Below are 17,225 nucleotides of genomic sequence, written 5' to 3' on the forward strand. Positions count from 1 at the left end.
TGCTGCAGTCACAGACAACTGTATTTTTTAGTTTCAGGGGTAACTTAAGTTGCAAATGAGGCATGTCCGCTATAGGATGACTGTTTATTTTTGTATGGCATTCTTTCCTTTAATTCCAATAGTAATTCTCACTTTACAGTGATATTATCGTCTCTTCACATCTCATTGTACCATTCTGACACATTCACTGTGGTTGAGAGTTCTCAGGTTATCTGTTCACTGATCTGAGCCTACCTGCTCTGAAAAGATCCATCTACCCAGGGAAATGTCCATTGTCGGCTAATTTATCTACTCAAAATTAGTTATTTATTTATTAGATATTGGGATATTTGGGGATATTTTAGTGTTGCACTTGATTGTTTATTCTGTGACTGTCCCCAAAAATAATGCAACACATTTCATGTGACTTTTACTGCATATCCATGCATATATGCACCCATATCCCAATATCCCTAACTAATTTTGAGTAGCATACTTGAATAACAAAACCCTACTATGTACTACAAGGAGTTAGGTTGGCTTTTGGCATCCAATGACATTTTATTACACAAACAATAAGTCAAATGTTTCCATATTAATTCATTTACATACAGAGTTTTCCATGGTAAATGTGTACAAAGGGAAATATTGAGCATTACGCTCAAACGCTTCCTCCTCTTAAATGCTCAAATCTGTTCCAGCACCTCACAAGAAATGTTACAGGCGTGTTGTGCATTTTAAAGGGTAGAAATTAGTAATGTGCTACAAATACTTTTTTTCCCCAGCTGATAAACTAACTTGCCTCCTTCTCATGACCATGTGTTGCTAATCAAAATCATGTTTTCTTCTCCTCCTCTGTGTACAGTATATTGAGAGATTGCAAACCACATTTCAAGGTGCAAACGGCCTCCTAATGTATTGGGTGTGCAAATGCTGCACAAAAGCCATTTGGCTTCATGTTATAGGCTCTATTTATGGGCTAGAATTTCACTGATACAAATAAATCACAGATAATATAAATGTATCAGTCCGATATATATTGTGCATCCCTATTAAAGATGGATCTCTGTGCAGGAAACCAAAGATTTGTCCAAATTAGATTTTTGTCAGCAAAACTGAAATGTATTACAAACGAGAAAAAATATCAACCTTTCAATAACATAAACAATGTATTCATGGCACTTAAGTACACATTTATTAGCCATTGCTTAATCAGTGCTCACATTTTACTTAAGCACTATATCTGAGTAACCTCACCTAAGCCCTTTAAAACCTTGTTATGAAGGCAGATACCAGCAGGCACAACCACAGTGGCAGTGACAGGGTTAAAGCAGGAGGACCAGCAGAGTGTTCAATGGAATGATAACACTTCCCCACATTGCCAACTTTATCCACAGCTACCAACTCAACAATCTGTGAGCAGCAGGAGGCTGTGTAGTTCGCCTGAATGACAGGAGCACTCAGGGAGGTGTGTGTCAAGTTTCCATTGCCCTGGCGCAGGGAAACTGTCTCTGTCCCGGTGCCGTTTCCATCAGTAAGCTTGGCCCAGAGCTCCCACTGGAAAGGTCCACACTGGGACACATCTTGAGGACAATCAGCAGCCAGCACACCAACCACTTCACACAAAGGCGGAACAAAATCTGTAATCTGGACACAACAGGGAAAGAAAAGTGGGAAGTGTATGTAAGAATCACAGCAATGGGCAATTTAGATCTACAGGATATCAATGATTTTGTAAGAACGATGACTGTGGCTATGTCTCAAAGCTTTTTTTATGTCATTCTATTTGGACTGTGGACTTTGGACATTCTATTTGGACAAGGATACGCCTTGTTACCTTGGTAACAACAGACAATCTCAAAACAGCGTAATTGGAGTCAAGACCATTGGACGACTTGGCCTCCATAGTCAGAGTGACATCAGTGCCCGATGGTGTGTTGGCAGGTGGCGTAATGGTCAAAGTAGCATTCGCATATTGTTCAGGTGTCAGTGTGAGGCTGTTGAGAGAAGAGAGAGATAAATGCTTTATGATTATAGGAACCATTACAGTGAACAACCCATGCGTTTGATTTTGAGTGAAATATTAAAAGTCTACAGCTGTACTAATGGCTCTGTGAGTTCACTTGGGCACAGCTAAATACTAATGTTAGCATGCTAACATGCTCGTGCTAAGCAGGTGGAACATTCACCATGTTCATCATCTTAGCATGCTGACATTTGCTAACAAACATTAAAGGTGCAATCAGCGAAAGTTTACGAGAAAGACACAACAATCGGCTATCACACATATTGCACCTTTAAACACAACAGATGGCAACAGAGTGCTGTATCTTGAGGAAAGAGGAGATGGGACAAAGTAGGAGGAGGAGCTATGAGTGTAGATGTAGGTTTATCCCTTGCTGGATTAAGCAAACAATGAGGAGCAGGACTGTACAGATGTGTTCCTTTGTATGAGAGTTTGTGAGAATGTACAAACTGAGAATCAAGAAGATGGGTGAGCATACTGGCATACTACCTAACCTTTAATCCAACTAGTGGGTGGGGTTGCAGATGTTACACCACCCAGATGTAACTTTACCTGGTGCTTAATGCAACAGGAATGGTGTACTGCTAGAGTAGAGAGTAATGACAACGTTGAGAAGGGTATTTAACAAAGGAACTGATTTTAGCTGCTTCTTCTCACCTCGTTGGGTAGGACATTTCAAAGTTTCTGTCATTTTTGGCCCCAATGGAGAATTCACCACCAGAGCCCTGGGTCATGACACTGAAGGGGAGCGTGAAAGCTTTCCCTGGCTCCATACTGTCGTCTACCACAGCCTAGAGGGAAATGAAAGAGAAGAAGATGGAATGAAATAGGTGAAAAAGAGTGATATGGTCTTTTGTACCGCTAGACAGTTAAAAGCACTCTGTAAAGGTCTAAATATTCTTTCATCTTGATCTTAAATGGTACACAGGATGAGAAGAGAAAGTGACGAGACCAACCTGAATATTCACTTTGGAGACAGACATCTGGGTGGTAGACTGCCTCTGAAATCCACTGCTTGACAGTTTGTCAGTTCCACTTAGAATGACAGCAAACTCCCCCTCAGGGACGGCATCGACTGTCACCAAGATGTCTCCGTTGCCCATGTCAGTTGTTGTGCTATTGCTCACAGTCTCAGGACTAGATACACTTACCAGGCCGACATCTCCAATAGTCAGCGAGGATGGACCTTTCCTGCCCATTACTGAGAGCATCAGGGTGGCTGGCTGGCCTGAGTTTTCAGAAGAGAGAAACAAAGAAGGAAAGTAGGGGGAGAACAGGAAGAAAATTAATTTCCATGGAGAAAATGTCTTGACTGATTTAACAGGGGTCTATTAGGCCTGAGAAAGGTTGACTTTGCAACAAATATTTGCATTTCCAAAATGTGAACTGGTTCTGGATGCAAAAAATGTTAGTGTAGTAATTAATTTACTTATCATGCCTTAATTGTCTTCATGAAGCCGTCATTGCAAACTTGTCAGTAAGCAGTTGCTCATGCTGCATACTTTTCTGTTTCTAAACGCTCCACTATGTTCAGCAGCTAGTCGCAAGCTTTGTCAGTGACTAGCTGTTTGGTGCTGGGTATTGTATGGTGGGTTTATCAGAGGTTTTTTACTGAAAACTGCTGCTTGCTGCATCTGGAAACAACACTGAGAGACAAAATAAGACATTTGTGGACCCTAAAATCAAAAAATTAGCTGGAAGAGAGGAAAGTTGGGCAATAATTCAAAGGAAAATGGGGGACTGGAGCATACTGGTGATGTAGCCTAAAATTGTACAAACAAACTAACGTTTTTTTATTACTGTGTCTTCATCAGAGGCCAAATTAGGGTAATTATTGTCTGATGGTTTTACAAACCTCTAGATACAAGTACTCATGTGATCGATTGTTAAAGGAGAAGTTTACCCAAAAATGAAAACTTAGTCATTATCTGCTTACCCCCATGCCGATGAAAAGCCAAGTAAAATTTTTAACATATCCTTTAATATGTAAATATTATTATTGCAGCTTTAACTTGTATCTCTCTTTCTGCCTGAGCCATGATATAACAAGTTTGGCATTTGTGTCTATTTGCTATTTTATTTGTTTTATTTTCTCTTATCTTCTCTCTTTTATTTTTTCTTCTTACAACATTTGCAAAATATCTCTCAAAAGGTAGCTTTGATGCTGTTGTAGCACAGAACCGCACATTGAGGCACATGTCTGCATGTTTTGTTAAAACATGGACACATGCTCTATGATTAGGATATGTGCAGACATAGAATTTAATTAAAAAAATATAAATTCCAGCCAGCAAATCTAACAAAGTCTTAATTATAAAGATGCAGAAGGACCATTACATTTATGATTGGTGATTACACATAATCACTTTGTGTCTGTATTGTCTGGAGTTAATCACGTACTAAGGTTGTAAAACAGTAAAATAGCTTTATTGTATGTAGTGTACCTTCTTGCGGACGCCCACTGAGGACTGCGTAACCTGGATGAGGTCCCTTGAAGCTTTGCACAAAGTCATAGATGAAGGTGATGGTACTCTGGCCTGGAAACACAAGTACAGACTTACAGTAAATACAGACATACAACATGAGAAGGACTTGACTTTTATGAGGCCTAACAGCCTCTCCTGGTTGTTCTAAAATCAGAATCAACCAACAGATAAGCAATGACTTGTGTTCCATTGTTTTGACAGTAGTTGAAGTATGAATGTATCCGGTTTGTATGGACCAAAACCCATTCGAAATAAATGTGAAATAAGCTCCTGTTTAAATAATAGTTAACACAGTGTGGCACAGATTACCTAAAGGAACTATTCAATTTCAGACAGACATTTTGGGAAATACATTTATTTGCTTTCTTGCCTAAAGTTACAGTGGATCATTACCACTCTCATGTGTTTCCAGTAAATATGAAATATGAAAGAAAGTGATTAAGCGTATTTCCCCACAAGTTGAACAACTCCTTTAATCTGCGATTTAAGTGCATGCACAAAACTCCCGTGACAACTTCTGACCTGTGATTTTAAGTGTGTATGGTTCTTTGGAGTTTATATTTATCTTCCAGGTTCCTGTCTGCTTGTCTGCATTGAGACGAATTCTCCTCAGGTTGCCCACTGTCTGTACAGTCCCCAGTTTACCACTGGCCTCGTTTTGGCTCTGGCTCACACCTGGAACATACATTATTGATCATTATTATGTATCACAATGACATTCTCAGTAGTTCATTGTCAAAATAGCTTTGCTTACAGTTGCCAGTAGATGGCGCAATGTGTATTGGACTTTTTTCAAACACGGGAAACTTGGGGAAAATTGGATTATGTACGGTCAAGGTACAACAGCTTCCTGTTTCATGGCAAAAAATGTGTTGGGATGGCAACAATAGAACGTTATAGAAAGTTTCAAACACTGCCAATAGCTGGCACTGTGACAATAACTGAATATTGGCATGTAAATGTCTTGGACTCTAAGGGACAGTTTGGTAAAGAGTCAAACCATGTATAGTAAAGTCACAGCAGCTTCCTGTTTAATGGCAAAACATCTGAATTCGCCATGCAACCATTGGCACACGGTTCAACGACAAAACACAATCGTCACAATAGCATCATCAAGGTCTTCAGACTTTTCTGACTACATTTGACATTAGCGCTATGGCTATGAATGATTTTGAGTGGTTATTGTCTTCAGGGCGGTCCTAAATAAAATTGAGTATTAACTATAAAATGACTGACTTCCTGTTGGGTGAGGGTCATGGCACCAAGCAATTTTTGGTGGTTCTTCAAGTGACATTTCAACTGGACATTTCATCCATGGAGGTGAAAGTAGTCCCAGGGGCAGTTCCTTAGGGGGCGCTAGTGAGCCATTTTGCCCCCCCATGGCCAAAACCCATAAAACGCATACATTGTGTGTCACCATGTGTGCCAAGTTTTGTGAGTTTTCAGCACCACAAAAATGTGATTTATTAAGTGGAATTATTACTGCATTACATTATTACTGGTCGGTGCTCAGGTGTGACAAGGGGTGTTGAGTTGGTTACAATCTGCAATCTCACTGCAAAATGCTGCTAAATCCTACACACTGGATCTTAAAAACTGTGCAAACATTACATTAGGAATGGTGAGTTACCTGCAGGGTTGGTCAGTGTGAAAGTAATGGATGTTCCTGTGATGTAGATAGTGATATTTTTCAGAGATTCATCTAATACAAAGGAGAAGGTCTCCTGCTTTCCAGGGTTCCTTGCTCGCTGAAGAACTGTCACCTGATGGAGAGTGGAGGACAAGAGGATCAGCGTAGATGATTTACATCTCTACTTTTTAAACTGGTCCAACCAAGAAAGACCTGGCACTTGCCTCAGACAGTACAGACTGTGCCATTAGAACTGCTCTCTTACCAGAGCTGAAGTAGATGTGTCAAGGATGACATCTGTCGCCTCAGGCAACTGTGCCTTAGACACTTGGATGGCCTGGCCTCCAGAGGCCAAAGCCAGGTCCTTGTAGTCTTCAAAGCTAGCAGCTCTGAGGGAGCGACGACGCCTCGCACCTCCCCCCGTCAAGAAAAACGACACCTGTGGAGATCATTTGATGTGCAGATTATACTCCCACCATTTCAAGGTAAATTCACTTAATAAACTGCGTAAACAGAGCATCATTGGTGCCATCAGTATGGGTATTTACAGTTGACTTGGTGCTCCTGATGAGAGCAATAATAGTGTCCTTGAGGTTGATGTCTTTGGCTGTAGCATCAGTGAAAACGTAAATATGGGACGAGGCAGGGGCACCGGTCAGAGCCAACTGGGAAAACAAAATAATGAAACTGGTGAGTGCATTTCGGATTGCAACAGTCTTTAAGGGATTGATAAAAAATATCTGGAATGTTTTCCCCAATCAACAACCATCTGACAATGTCATAGTTTTAGTACCTGAAGTCCTGAGAGGCACATCTCAGGGGGATCACCACCTCCGTCGGCTTTGAGCTTAGAGATTTCTCTTTTCATCTTATCAGGGTCTGTTGTCCTGATCATAGGTCCAAAATCTACATATAGAGCACAGAAAAAGGGCCAAGGTCAAAGCTTTTCGGACCAAATGTAGCCTCCTCATCAAAATCACTTTTTTTCCTACAGAATCAATGAGTCTTACCTACAGATTTACAGTTTGCACCACAGTTTGATACATTTATATGGATCTAGTATAACATTTCATTTACTAAATACCAATTCTATTGCATTTTCAAACACCAGGGGACAGATGCATAAATGATATGCACAAAAACCATGCATATACCTTTTCCCACACAAACTGGTATTAATAAAGGATGAATGTGCGGTGAGAATGAACATCCTAATACCCAAAACACCTGAATAGATCTATTGTCAGCATCCCCCAAAACAACATGACCACTGCAGCGTAACAGCGGCACACATATCAGACCTTCGTCATACACTTCCTAAACATCAGTAAGATCGAAGAGTTCATACCGGGGTCATTGAAAGGCACCAGAATGTACTCGGACGGCTCATCCTGTGTTCCTTTTTTGCTATCAATTAGCTCATAAATAACTGCCCTGGCTTCATCGATGTCATCTGACATACTGCCAGTGGTGTCAATAACAAAGCACAGGACAGAGGAGCGAGCGATCCCCATCATTCTGTGAGGCAGAAAGAAAGAGTGAAGAATTAAAGCTCAGGTCAATCTAATCATCCTTCTCAGTCAGTTTTCATCATAAAGTAAAACTTAGAGATTTGAGATCTGAAAGGCACACCTCAGAAAGTTATTGTCATCGGCAGCTAACCGGATGTCCTCCAGCAGCTGCAGGCTGGCAGCTGTGGCCATAGTCACTGCAGCATTGTGGAGGGCCACGTTGTCCGGGCGACGCTCATCTTTGCTGATGCCTCCACGAGGAACTGTCGTGCTAGTCAGGTCAGCTGCACCTCCATGGCTACATTTACCTGGTGCAGGACAGAAGGGACAGTCAGACTGGTTGAAATAGCAATTTATAGTGGACGTAAGTGGTGCAAGTTATGTACTCCATCGTTTTTTCTGGGTAGATTGAATACCACCATAACTGGCATGCTGCATCTGGATTTGATACGTTATTAAAACCCAATCACTACTGGGGTGTATAGAATGTCAGATGAGAGTTATAGAGGTGATGTGTGTTAGTTGTGGTTAAGTATAATATCTAGATTCCTTATAGGGAACTGAAAGAGTAGTTTGACATTTTGGGGATATGCACTTATTTACTTTCTTGCTGGGAGTTGGATGAGAAGATCGACACCACTCTCATACAGTATATGTCCATTAAACAGGAAGATTAAGTCAGCAGCTGGTTAATTTAGCTGAGCACAAAGACTGTAAAACAGGGGAAATAGCTAACCTGGCCATGTCCAAAGGGAGGAAAATTCCACCAGCACCTATTGTATAAAGCTCACTGATTAACATTTTATATGTCATTTGTTCACACAAACCTTGTGGCTTCTTGGCAAGCAGCAGTCACTTCCTGTCTCACTGATTACCTCGCAATCTCATGATGACACGACTCCAGGAAGTGACTGCTGTATATTGAACTGATATCAATCTTCTCATGTTATCTCTGCAAGATAATAAGACAGGGCTCATCCTTTTCTTGTTTACAGATAAATGAATCACTTAAAGGTGCAATATGTAAGAATTTCTACTTAAAAACATTCAAAAAAAAACGAACGGAAAAAAGAACAGAACGTTTACAACGTTTACATCATGATATTATGATGTCTATGTACTGTGTTCCAGAGATGTTAGCATGCTAACCAGCTATCCCTGGCCCATTCTGATTCAAAGCTCTTGTGCTAGCTGTGTAGACACCGACACTGCCTTGGTGCTCCAAGCTCCCAGTCTGCACCAAGTCCCCAGGAAGGGCGCCAGGCTTTGAAGCCAACTTTCAGTGGCCAAACTGAGTAGTTACAACACCATGAGATGCACTGGGGCCCAAAAAGACTTCTTTCCATAAGCTTAGATTGTGAAAGAAGCGTCTGTATAACGGAGGATAATTTTTTTGGAGCGCCACAACACCCGCAAAATGACTTGTTTCACTGTCATAATTTGAGCAATTCGGTCCAATAACATTTGGAAAGTCTAGAAAAGCTGCACCATTAAATAATTATATTCACATTTAAGCTAGCTGGGCACTAAACTGGAAGTTAGCCAGATTGGCCAGCATAATTCTTGGGTACGCACGCTCTATGGGTCCCACAACACAGATTTTATATTATTTGCTTAATCAGTTTTCAATCACGTAAGTGAGTGGGTGAAATGTCTTGTTTTGTCTACTTTCTTTAGATAATGATGTGTTTGTTAAGACATGTATTCAAGCAATAATGGTCTCATATGGATGTTTACATATCTTGACAAGCTGTGAAAGTTCATTTCGTCCTTGAGGGCAATGAAAACAGTGTATTGACTCTAGTGGTAACACTCAGCCTCTCAGCCAGTCCCGTCTCCTTGTGTCTGTGAATATGTATTTGAAAGTAGTTTGGGAATATGTTTGTCGCTGATACCTTGAGGCTTGGCAGCAGAGAAGATTCCCATGTAGCCTGATGTGAGTTTCTTCTCCTTCAGGATGTTGGGGAGGATGGGATTAGGGCATGATCCACTGGCACAGTCACTGCAGGTGGCAGTGGCGACATCTACACAAGCAAAAGGCAAATGGGATGCACAATGAGTAAAGCGAGGTAAGTTTCATTTCGTCAGGCTACTTAAGTTGTACGGTATATGTTAGTACACTGATAGGAGTGCTATGTCAGAGCTGTATGATTATCTGAAAATAATGCACACCCAGCAGCCAATCAGAATGAATCACCTTCTGTGGCCATGGTATAAACAACCAACTCTGCTCTTTGGTCTATAGATACAAACCGAGATGGAGTTTTACCCAACCCATAATTAGATGATATGTCTACTGAATTACGTAACATAATTGACTATGCATATATAGTCAATTACGTGACGTAATTGATATGCATAGTCATCCTACAACTCTGATTCCAACAAAGTTTGGAGGCGTCAAACATAAAATAAATAAAATGTTTCTTTTCGGTTTAACACAGCATTCCGACTTTCTTTTGAATCAGGGTTGAACATATTTGGCAACAATAACACACACACACACACCTGCCAGGTTTTCCAGTTGATGGTTTGGGCGTATAAGGTTGATGTATGGGTCTGTGTATCCCAGCTCCACCCAGTTACTATGGGCGTAGAAGTCCTGACATGGAAACACACACACACATTAACCCTTGTATACATACATGTAGAGAGAGCGATGATTAATATTCAATACACTGAACTTTAGAACCTTGGTTCCTTTCAGTCTTGTTCATTCCGCCTCCACTAACCTTATCAATGTTTCATTCAATAGCCTATATGTCTGTTTGTTATTCCATGTCCTCCTCATCTTAACCTTTAACCTCTCTGTGCCCAGCTGTTTTGTTCCGGCCCTCTCACCTGTAGCGTATGAAGGACTCTGCCCAGTGTTTCCCTGGCAGCCTGGAAGTTCTTCTTGCGAATGTTAGCCTTAATGGCCACCATGCCCTCCGTGATTAGGCCACGACCTTCCAGAAAGGCTTCTGAGTTGAAGTGGTGTGGAGCACTGAAAGAATATTTCAAGTGTAAAATCAAGTCATATTTTAAGTTTAGAAACAGTTCCATTATTTTATTGCTTTTTAGTAAATGGTATCTCGTTTGATCTCTGTTCTACCTGTTGACAAAGTCCCGGTCTACCAGTCCGTTCTGCGTGTAGATTTGTTGAAGAGCAGAGTGAAACTTGGCCCCAGACACTTCTCCTGTGGCTGTGGGGCCGAGACAGGCCTGGACCAGCTCCTCAGGAGATGAACCCTGTGGTGAGAGGTAAGAATTCCAGTAGAATCCAAAAAGATCACGAACAACACAACAATTTGTAGAATGTTGGACCTTTTCAGTTGATTATAAACCTGTTGTTATCATACAACAGTAGAAATGACATGAGCTTAGGCTGATCCTTCATCTACAGTCATAATCATTAAGTATTCATATTTTCCAAACTTTGACAGGATTGGCCAGGATCTAATTAATGTTTAATGTTTTTGATAATGTTCAGATTGAAAGCTATACTTGCAGCCTCTAAGTTTAACAGTAAAATCAACTGGAGTAAAGCAGCTGCTCTCAGGATGAGTCCTGAGCTCTGTTAAATCTGTCAGGACATTTTGATAAAAACAGTGTCAGTATAAGTCAACCGAAACAAAATGTCATGGTGATCCAAACAATAGTTGTTCCATTAGCTTCATGACCAAAGCGGTGGACTCCGACTTGCCATGCCTTAAGTCACACAACTAGTGTGCCTTAAAAAAAATCAGCCAGTGGAGTCTATAACTGCTGCTCTATATAAAATCAGCTCCCATAAGCTTCTGCTACTCTCCTAACCCTCAACTTTCATATTGGTAATGTAGATTGATGATGTTCATATTTTATGTTTCTATGTTTGGTAACACTTTTATTTGGATAGAATGCTTATCTGTGTACTGTTGAAAATTCACTACTGGACTCAACTCGCCCCTTGGTATCCCAACAAACATGATAAAGTGCCCTGTAGGGTGTCCTACAGTGGAGAAAATGACTTTCTATAATGACTCTGGCGCCTCACCACATACAGCTGGTGCCCTTTTTATTTTTTTTGCCCCTGCCCCTCAAACATCCTGAGTCCACCACTCTGACAATTTGTATATATAATCTTGAACATTGCTTGAGAACTAAAATGTTCAACAAAGATTAATGAAATGGTTTTATAATATAGGTATGTTTATGAATTGTCACATATACCTATAAATACATATAAGTGACACCTCATGTTTATATCCTGGCTGAATTTAAACATACACATGCCGTTTAATCATGGTGAATGTGTGGGTATTCTGTGCTGTTGTGCACATTTTTAATCTTCCATCCTACCGTGGGTTTGAACTCATGACCAGCTGCCTCAGCCACAGCCCGACATGTGTCTGTCACTTTTTGCAACAGAGCCTGTCCTGTAATGCTGACATGAGTGGCTGCCCCGCCCCCGATGGGTACAAAGGCCAAGGTGGGCCCTGATAGGGCTAAAGCCAGCAGGGCTGTGGCCAGTACTGAAGTCATGATCGATCTACAGGCAGAGAAAAATGATTAAGTATCAGCTATCAGGTTGGTTGAATGATTAAAAATATAAAAGGACTGTTCAATCAATTGATTTGTGTTCTGGTTTTGGATGCTGACACTGGCAAATGTTTTTGGAAGAGTAGAGGACACATTAGAATCAGAGAATTTAAATCCCACGTGAGCCACATGTCAGATTTTGTATGTCAGATATTTTATTTTATGTCAGATTATTTCTTTAGCATTCTTTCAGATATCCAGATGTGTTTCACAGACAATTGGAATTTCTATTTAAAGCTCAGTCAAGTTGTTCAGTGTCTTGTATGTGACATGAGGAGTTCATAGGCAAAGACACGCGTTAAATAAGCACACACTTGAAGATATTACCGATGGTGCTGCTCCCCATCAAACTTATCACTTTTTACTTTGTGTTTTTTCGCTATTCACACAGATTTCTCAATGATTATTCAAATAGTGAACTGAAACCCATAATGTCTACAATCCTGAAAAAGGCGGTATGGTGTAAAAACAAAAGAACTTGGCAAAAAGCAATTCAAATATTACTATGTATAGCACATACAGAAAAGCAAACGTATAGATCATCATTTAAAACAATGGGAAGTACTTACAGGTTGATTCAATTGGAAAAGATTAATTTAAAAAACTTTTATTTTTAGATTCCTTTATCCCACAAAAGAAAGACACTAACTGATAAAAGACAGCATTTATTTTTCTCTTAGAATAATTTTGTTTTACATAAACCTTAAAATGTCTCGAGGAAAAATTTAGAAAAACTGTTCTCGGTGCAGTAACATATTATTAAAATTAACAAAGTAGGCCGAAACACAATCATACCTTGTTGTTTCTTAGTTGTGATGACTCCACTGTGCAGTCCCACCACCCCTCTATAGCTGAATATATAGGCTACAGTGCCTTGTACATGATGGGTGGAGACATAAATATTTAAGATGGCTAGGTGGGTGTGGGTGGGTGTGTTGGTGTGTGCATGCTATCTTCAACCTATTATCAGTCGCACAGTAAAATCTGATAAAATGAAGGGTTTCCCCTCATAAAAACTTGGTGTGAACGGTTGATAGGGGTGTAAACACTGTTACAATTTATGTCACATCCCTACTGAAATTCAGACGAGTAATAAAATGATAAAAGACAATAAATAATGATTTATTAGTTTATACCCAAAATGACCCCACTGTGCGTAACAAGATTTCCCTGCTTGGGAAAGTTCAAACAAAGGTGGAGCAAGTTCACATAATACTTACAATACATTCTTACCACATCTCAAGTTAGAGGTGGAGGACTGGAGCTCAATGGCTCCAACAGCATGATGTAGTGGTTAAATGGTTACTGTCGACTTTACGTTTTGCTGACGTCCATTGGCAAGGGAACTGTTTTCTGGTTTAAATTTGTTTTATTTATCCACATAGATACATGTAGACCAGGTATGAATTTAAATTTTCATGTAGAATATTAGAAGTATTTTCCATTTCAATCCTGTTACTCTGACCTGTGTAGAGGATATACTGTACAGGACTTAGGCAAAGGTTGCCAGGGAGGTGGGATGGATTTAGGTCTTAACTGTTCTGAGGTCAGAGTTTGACATTTTCTCAGACCTGTTTTGTCCTCATTTTCACAGCCACACCTTGAATAGAAGCTTGTGTTGGCATATAATGTCTTTCAAAAAAATCAGCACAACACAAAGTGCCTGCTGGGGGTGGGGTGCCTGGGGGTGGGGTGCCAAACTTTACATTTGTCCAAAACTTCACTCTCCGTCTTAAATCTCATCTGTTGAGACTATCAGATGTCTGTACTCATCAACACTTGCTCAAACATATTTCAGAAATCTTGTCATATCTTGCCAGACTACGACATAATACTTTTATGGTTTTATTGTGAAAGTACAGTCATCTGTGGTTACACAATCAATGCAGGTGTTGGCTGTTTCTGGGGATCTATGGGGGCATGTTTCTGCTAACCGAAATAGTGAGACAGATAAATCATTTCTCCTTCGAGATCACACTAGCCTTTTTTCACATGAAGTTACAAAGTCTAATATGAGGTCATGGCTCAATGTTTGCCCCATTTTAATATGGTGAAACACAACCTGTTTCAACAGGTGACCTAAAATCACAACAGGGTGACTCTAAAAGTTAGTATGATGACTCATGAATGGATCCTCTATATTCATATTATTAATGGACGATTCCTCAGAATAACAAGATCTTTTCTCATGGGAAAACAACTTAATAAGGATCATAGGGGTATTTTGTTGTATCAAAGCAAACCATGTGAACCTTTTTATGAACTTTATATAATAGACAACTTTTTTTGCTTTAACTTAGCATTCTGAAGTAAATATTGATTGCACAACTCTAAAAATAAATAAAGAAATAGCACCATCCGCATATAGATTGGTTCTCTATAAACCTCGCTCTCACTATGCTATTCTGTCTGCCACTGTGCTTGGTTTGCCATTGCGCCACCTAAACAGGAAGGGATTTTTACAGTTTTTTTGCTTAAGACAGTAGCCAAGCTGTTTGCGGTAGCCATGTTGCTAACACTGTCTTTCAACAGTAATACCACAAGGAAACGCTAGGAGGGAGGAGAGTTGAAAAGTTGTCTGTTTCCACTTTAAAGTAGATGTGCTATGCAGTAGGCTACGACCAAAAGACCCCACTGGAAGGTTTTATACGGTATGTAAATGAGACAGCTTAATCAGTTGCTACGGATTGGCAAAAAAACAATCTCCACCCGTATCACCTCTAGCTGAAGACACTGTGGCGTCTACATCTTTTGAAGAGTAATCTAGATTTCAACCAGCATGTTAAAATAGCTGCCTGATCTTGTTTTTCCCAGTTAAAGAGAAATTCTAAGATGCTGTCCTTTCTGTCTGCCAAGAAGCAGGAAACCAGTGCCAATTATGAATTCATTACTTCAGGTCTATTCTACTGTTACTCAAGTTTAACCAAATACAGCCTTTCCAGTCTTACCAGTACATTTAACCCCTTTCTGGCATCATTACACTGGCTGGCGTCATGTTTTAGAATAGATTTCAGGATCTATGATGATCAATGATTGTTTAATCCCTTATAAGAGATTAAGTGTAGCCTGAGATCATCCACTGGGTTCCTCTTAGAGATTCCAAGATCCAGACTAAAAACCAGGAGAAACCCAGACTTTAACCAGGGTCCCGTCACTCTGGAATGACCTGCCTGAGAAGAGATCAGGCAAACTACATCTTTGTCCTCCTTTAAATCTCTTTTAAAAACACCCTTTTTTTAAAAGTGCTTTTACTTGATTAATTTCTTTATTTTCTTTTGTTATGTCTGATTGTGTCCTCTTTGATTACTCTTACTTTTATATGAATGCTTTTCATAATTCTCATTTTAATGGATTCCGTTTTTATTGCTACGTAAAGCACTTTGTAACTATGTTTTAAAATGTGCTGTGCAAATTGTGTATTATTTTTATTTACACAGTAAACACAGTAAAAATGTTATCTACACATGCTCACATGGCACTGCTGATCTTTAAAATACATGTGATGAGGAACCTTTTCACCCTTCTTATGATAATCAGTTGATTATCTTGTTATCTCAAGATAACGAAACTATTTTCTCGAGTTAATGAGATATTTAACTGATGATCTCTGGATCATGGCATTGAAAAAGTGATTGAAGTGAGTGGCTTGGCTTCCGTATATAATTATTCAAGCACTCTCAGTTCATTGTATATCTTGTTAAAAATGATGTACTCAAGTACAGCCAGGTACCCAGCAAGTGAGAGAAGACAATTAACAAACAATATTGAGGTTTGGAAGGAGACAAACAACAGTTATCATGATTAAAGGGACACTTCTACGTAGTATGGCCTTATGCTTGTTTGTGTTTTTTATTTAGTTTTTGTATTATAGAGAGGGTGTTATAGGTCTAGATCACACATGGGCAAAATATGGCCCGGGGGCCAGTTCCAGCCCGCGGACCAATAAAAAAGCAACAGAAAGCAACAGAATTTTGAGTTTGGGGGTCTGTTGGGGTTAGGGTTCAGAAATGGGACTTCACAGCAGAGGGAGCAAGGCCATCATTGGTACACAGTGGAGGACCTTGTCCAACAAGCTGAGGCAGGCAAATGCTATGTAGTTAAAAATGATGGCATTGGAAAGTATGGCACTGGGCAGCGCTCCATGTTAAGCCGCAAGAATACGGCCATGTATTTCTGCTCTCCCTTCGAAATTTCAAGCGATGTGGAGGAACAAGCTCGGAGGCTGATACCCCACCCTCAGTACCTGTTGCCCTCAAGGATCTCCAGCCTGAAATAGAGCACCGGATTACAGTGGAAGGGTCCATAATATCAGTGAGTTGCAAGAATGTACCCAACCTTTTCCCATCTTACCTTGGCTTTAGATAACAGTAGCCAACATTGCAAGAAAATTAAGCGACTAAAAAATAAACAAAATAAGCCTGAGGTTCATTTCAAGTAAAAAATGCCATTCACGGAAGCCTACACATACCTACACAGTTTTTAAAAAGTCTCTATGTTATAAAATACATTACATACATCTGAACACGCTATCCAAAACACTTTTTTATTATTTTTCATCTACATTATACTACAGAGAAGTGCCTAAGAGAACTGTGGTGGTTTTCATGGCATTTTTTTATGACCAATTTTTCTCTGCACTTCGTTGGAACCAGTCCAAAATATTTCGGGGACCGTGGGGAGGCGCTGTCCATGAAAGTTAAAGTTAGTCAAGTGAAAGATAAATTTTCCAGGCATTACATTTCAGTGATCAGTGGTGCTTATGCAGTCAATGTTATAACTGCAGGGAGAGGCAGAAGTAAAGATAGTCCTCTGGAGGGAGGCAATCATCCCAACATTAAGTATCGGCGTTCCCATCAAAATCAGCCACCTTAAACCTCGATGATCTCCATCATATGGCTTCCAACTCCAATCATCTGGCTACACTGAAGTTGAAGTGAGTAAATTACTTCATGTATTTTGATGTTTCCACCACAGACAAACATAGATGTTTGTTTGGTGTGCCATGTTCGTTATTCAATATCAGTAGGCATATA

The 17,225-nt window shown here is 40.0% G+C and overlaps 1 protein-coding gene across 1 annotated transcript; it reads right to left on the bottom strand.

Moving 5' to 3' along the window:
• Positions 1-583: 583 nt before the first annotated feature.
• Positions 584-13,041, bottom strand: vwa11 (von Willebrand factor A domain containing 11). Its single transcript, XM_084365140.1, has 18 exons — positions 12,988-13,041; positions 11,953-12,142; positions 10,727-10,863; positions 10,474-10,618; positions 10,141-10,234; positions 9,528-9,656; positions 7,754-7,940; positions 7,470-7,639; positions 6,915-7,027; positions 6,670-6,786; positions 6,387-6,560; positions 6,122-6,254; positions 5,014-5,166; positions 4,450-4,542; positions 2,962-3,233; positions 2,663-2,796; positions 1,817-1,976; positions 584-1,626 (listed from the first exon to the last, which is right to left on the bottom strand). The coding sequence occupies exons 2-18, from the start codon at positions 12,133-12,135 to the stop codon at positions 1,246-1,248; spliced, it is 2,775 nt and encodes a 924-aa protein (XP_084221266.1). The 5' UTR covers positions 12,136-12,142; positions 12,988-13,041; the 3' UTR covers positions 584-1,245.
• Positions 13,042-17,225: the final 4,184 nt, after the last annotated feature.

This window comes from Pagrus pagrus (genome assembly GCF_965226575.1).
Source record: "Pagrus pagrus genome assembly, chromosome: 2".
Lineage (NCBI taxonomy): Eukaryota > Metazoa > Chordata > Actinopteri > Spariformes > Sparidae > Pagrus > Pagrus pagrus.

Coding starts and splice junctions, on each gene's coding strand:
- vwa11 (XM_084365140.1), bottom strand. CDS start 12,135: ATGACTTCAGTACTGGCCACAGCCCTGCTGGCTTTAGCCCTATCAGGG. Junction 10,235..10,473: donor GAGTCCTTCATACGCTACAG/GTGAGAGGGCCG, acceptor TTTCCATGTCAG/GACTTCTACGCCCATAGTAA. Junction 4,543..5,013: donor ATACACACTTAAAATCACAG/GTCAGAAGTTGT, acceptor TTGTGTTTCCAG/GCCAGAGTACCATCACCTTC.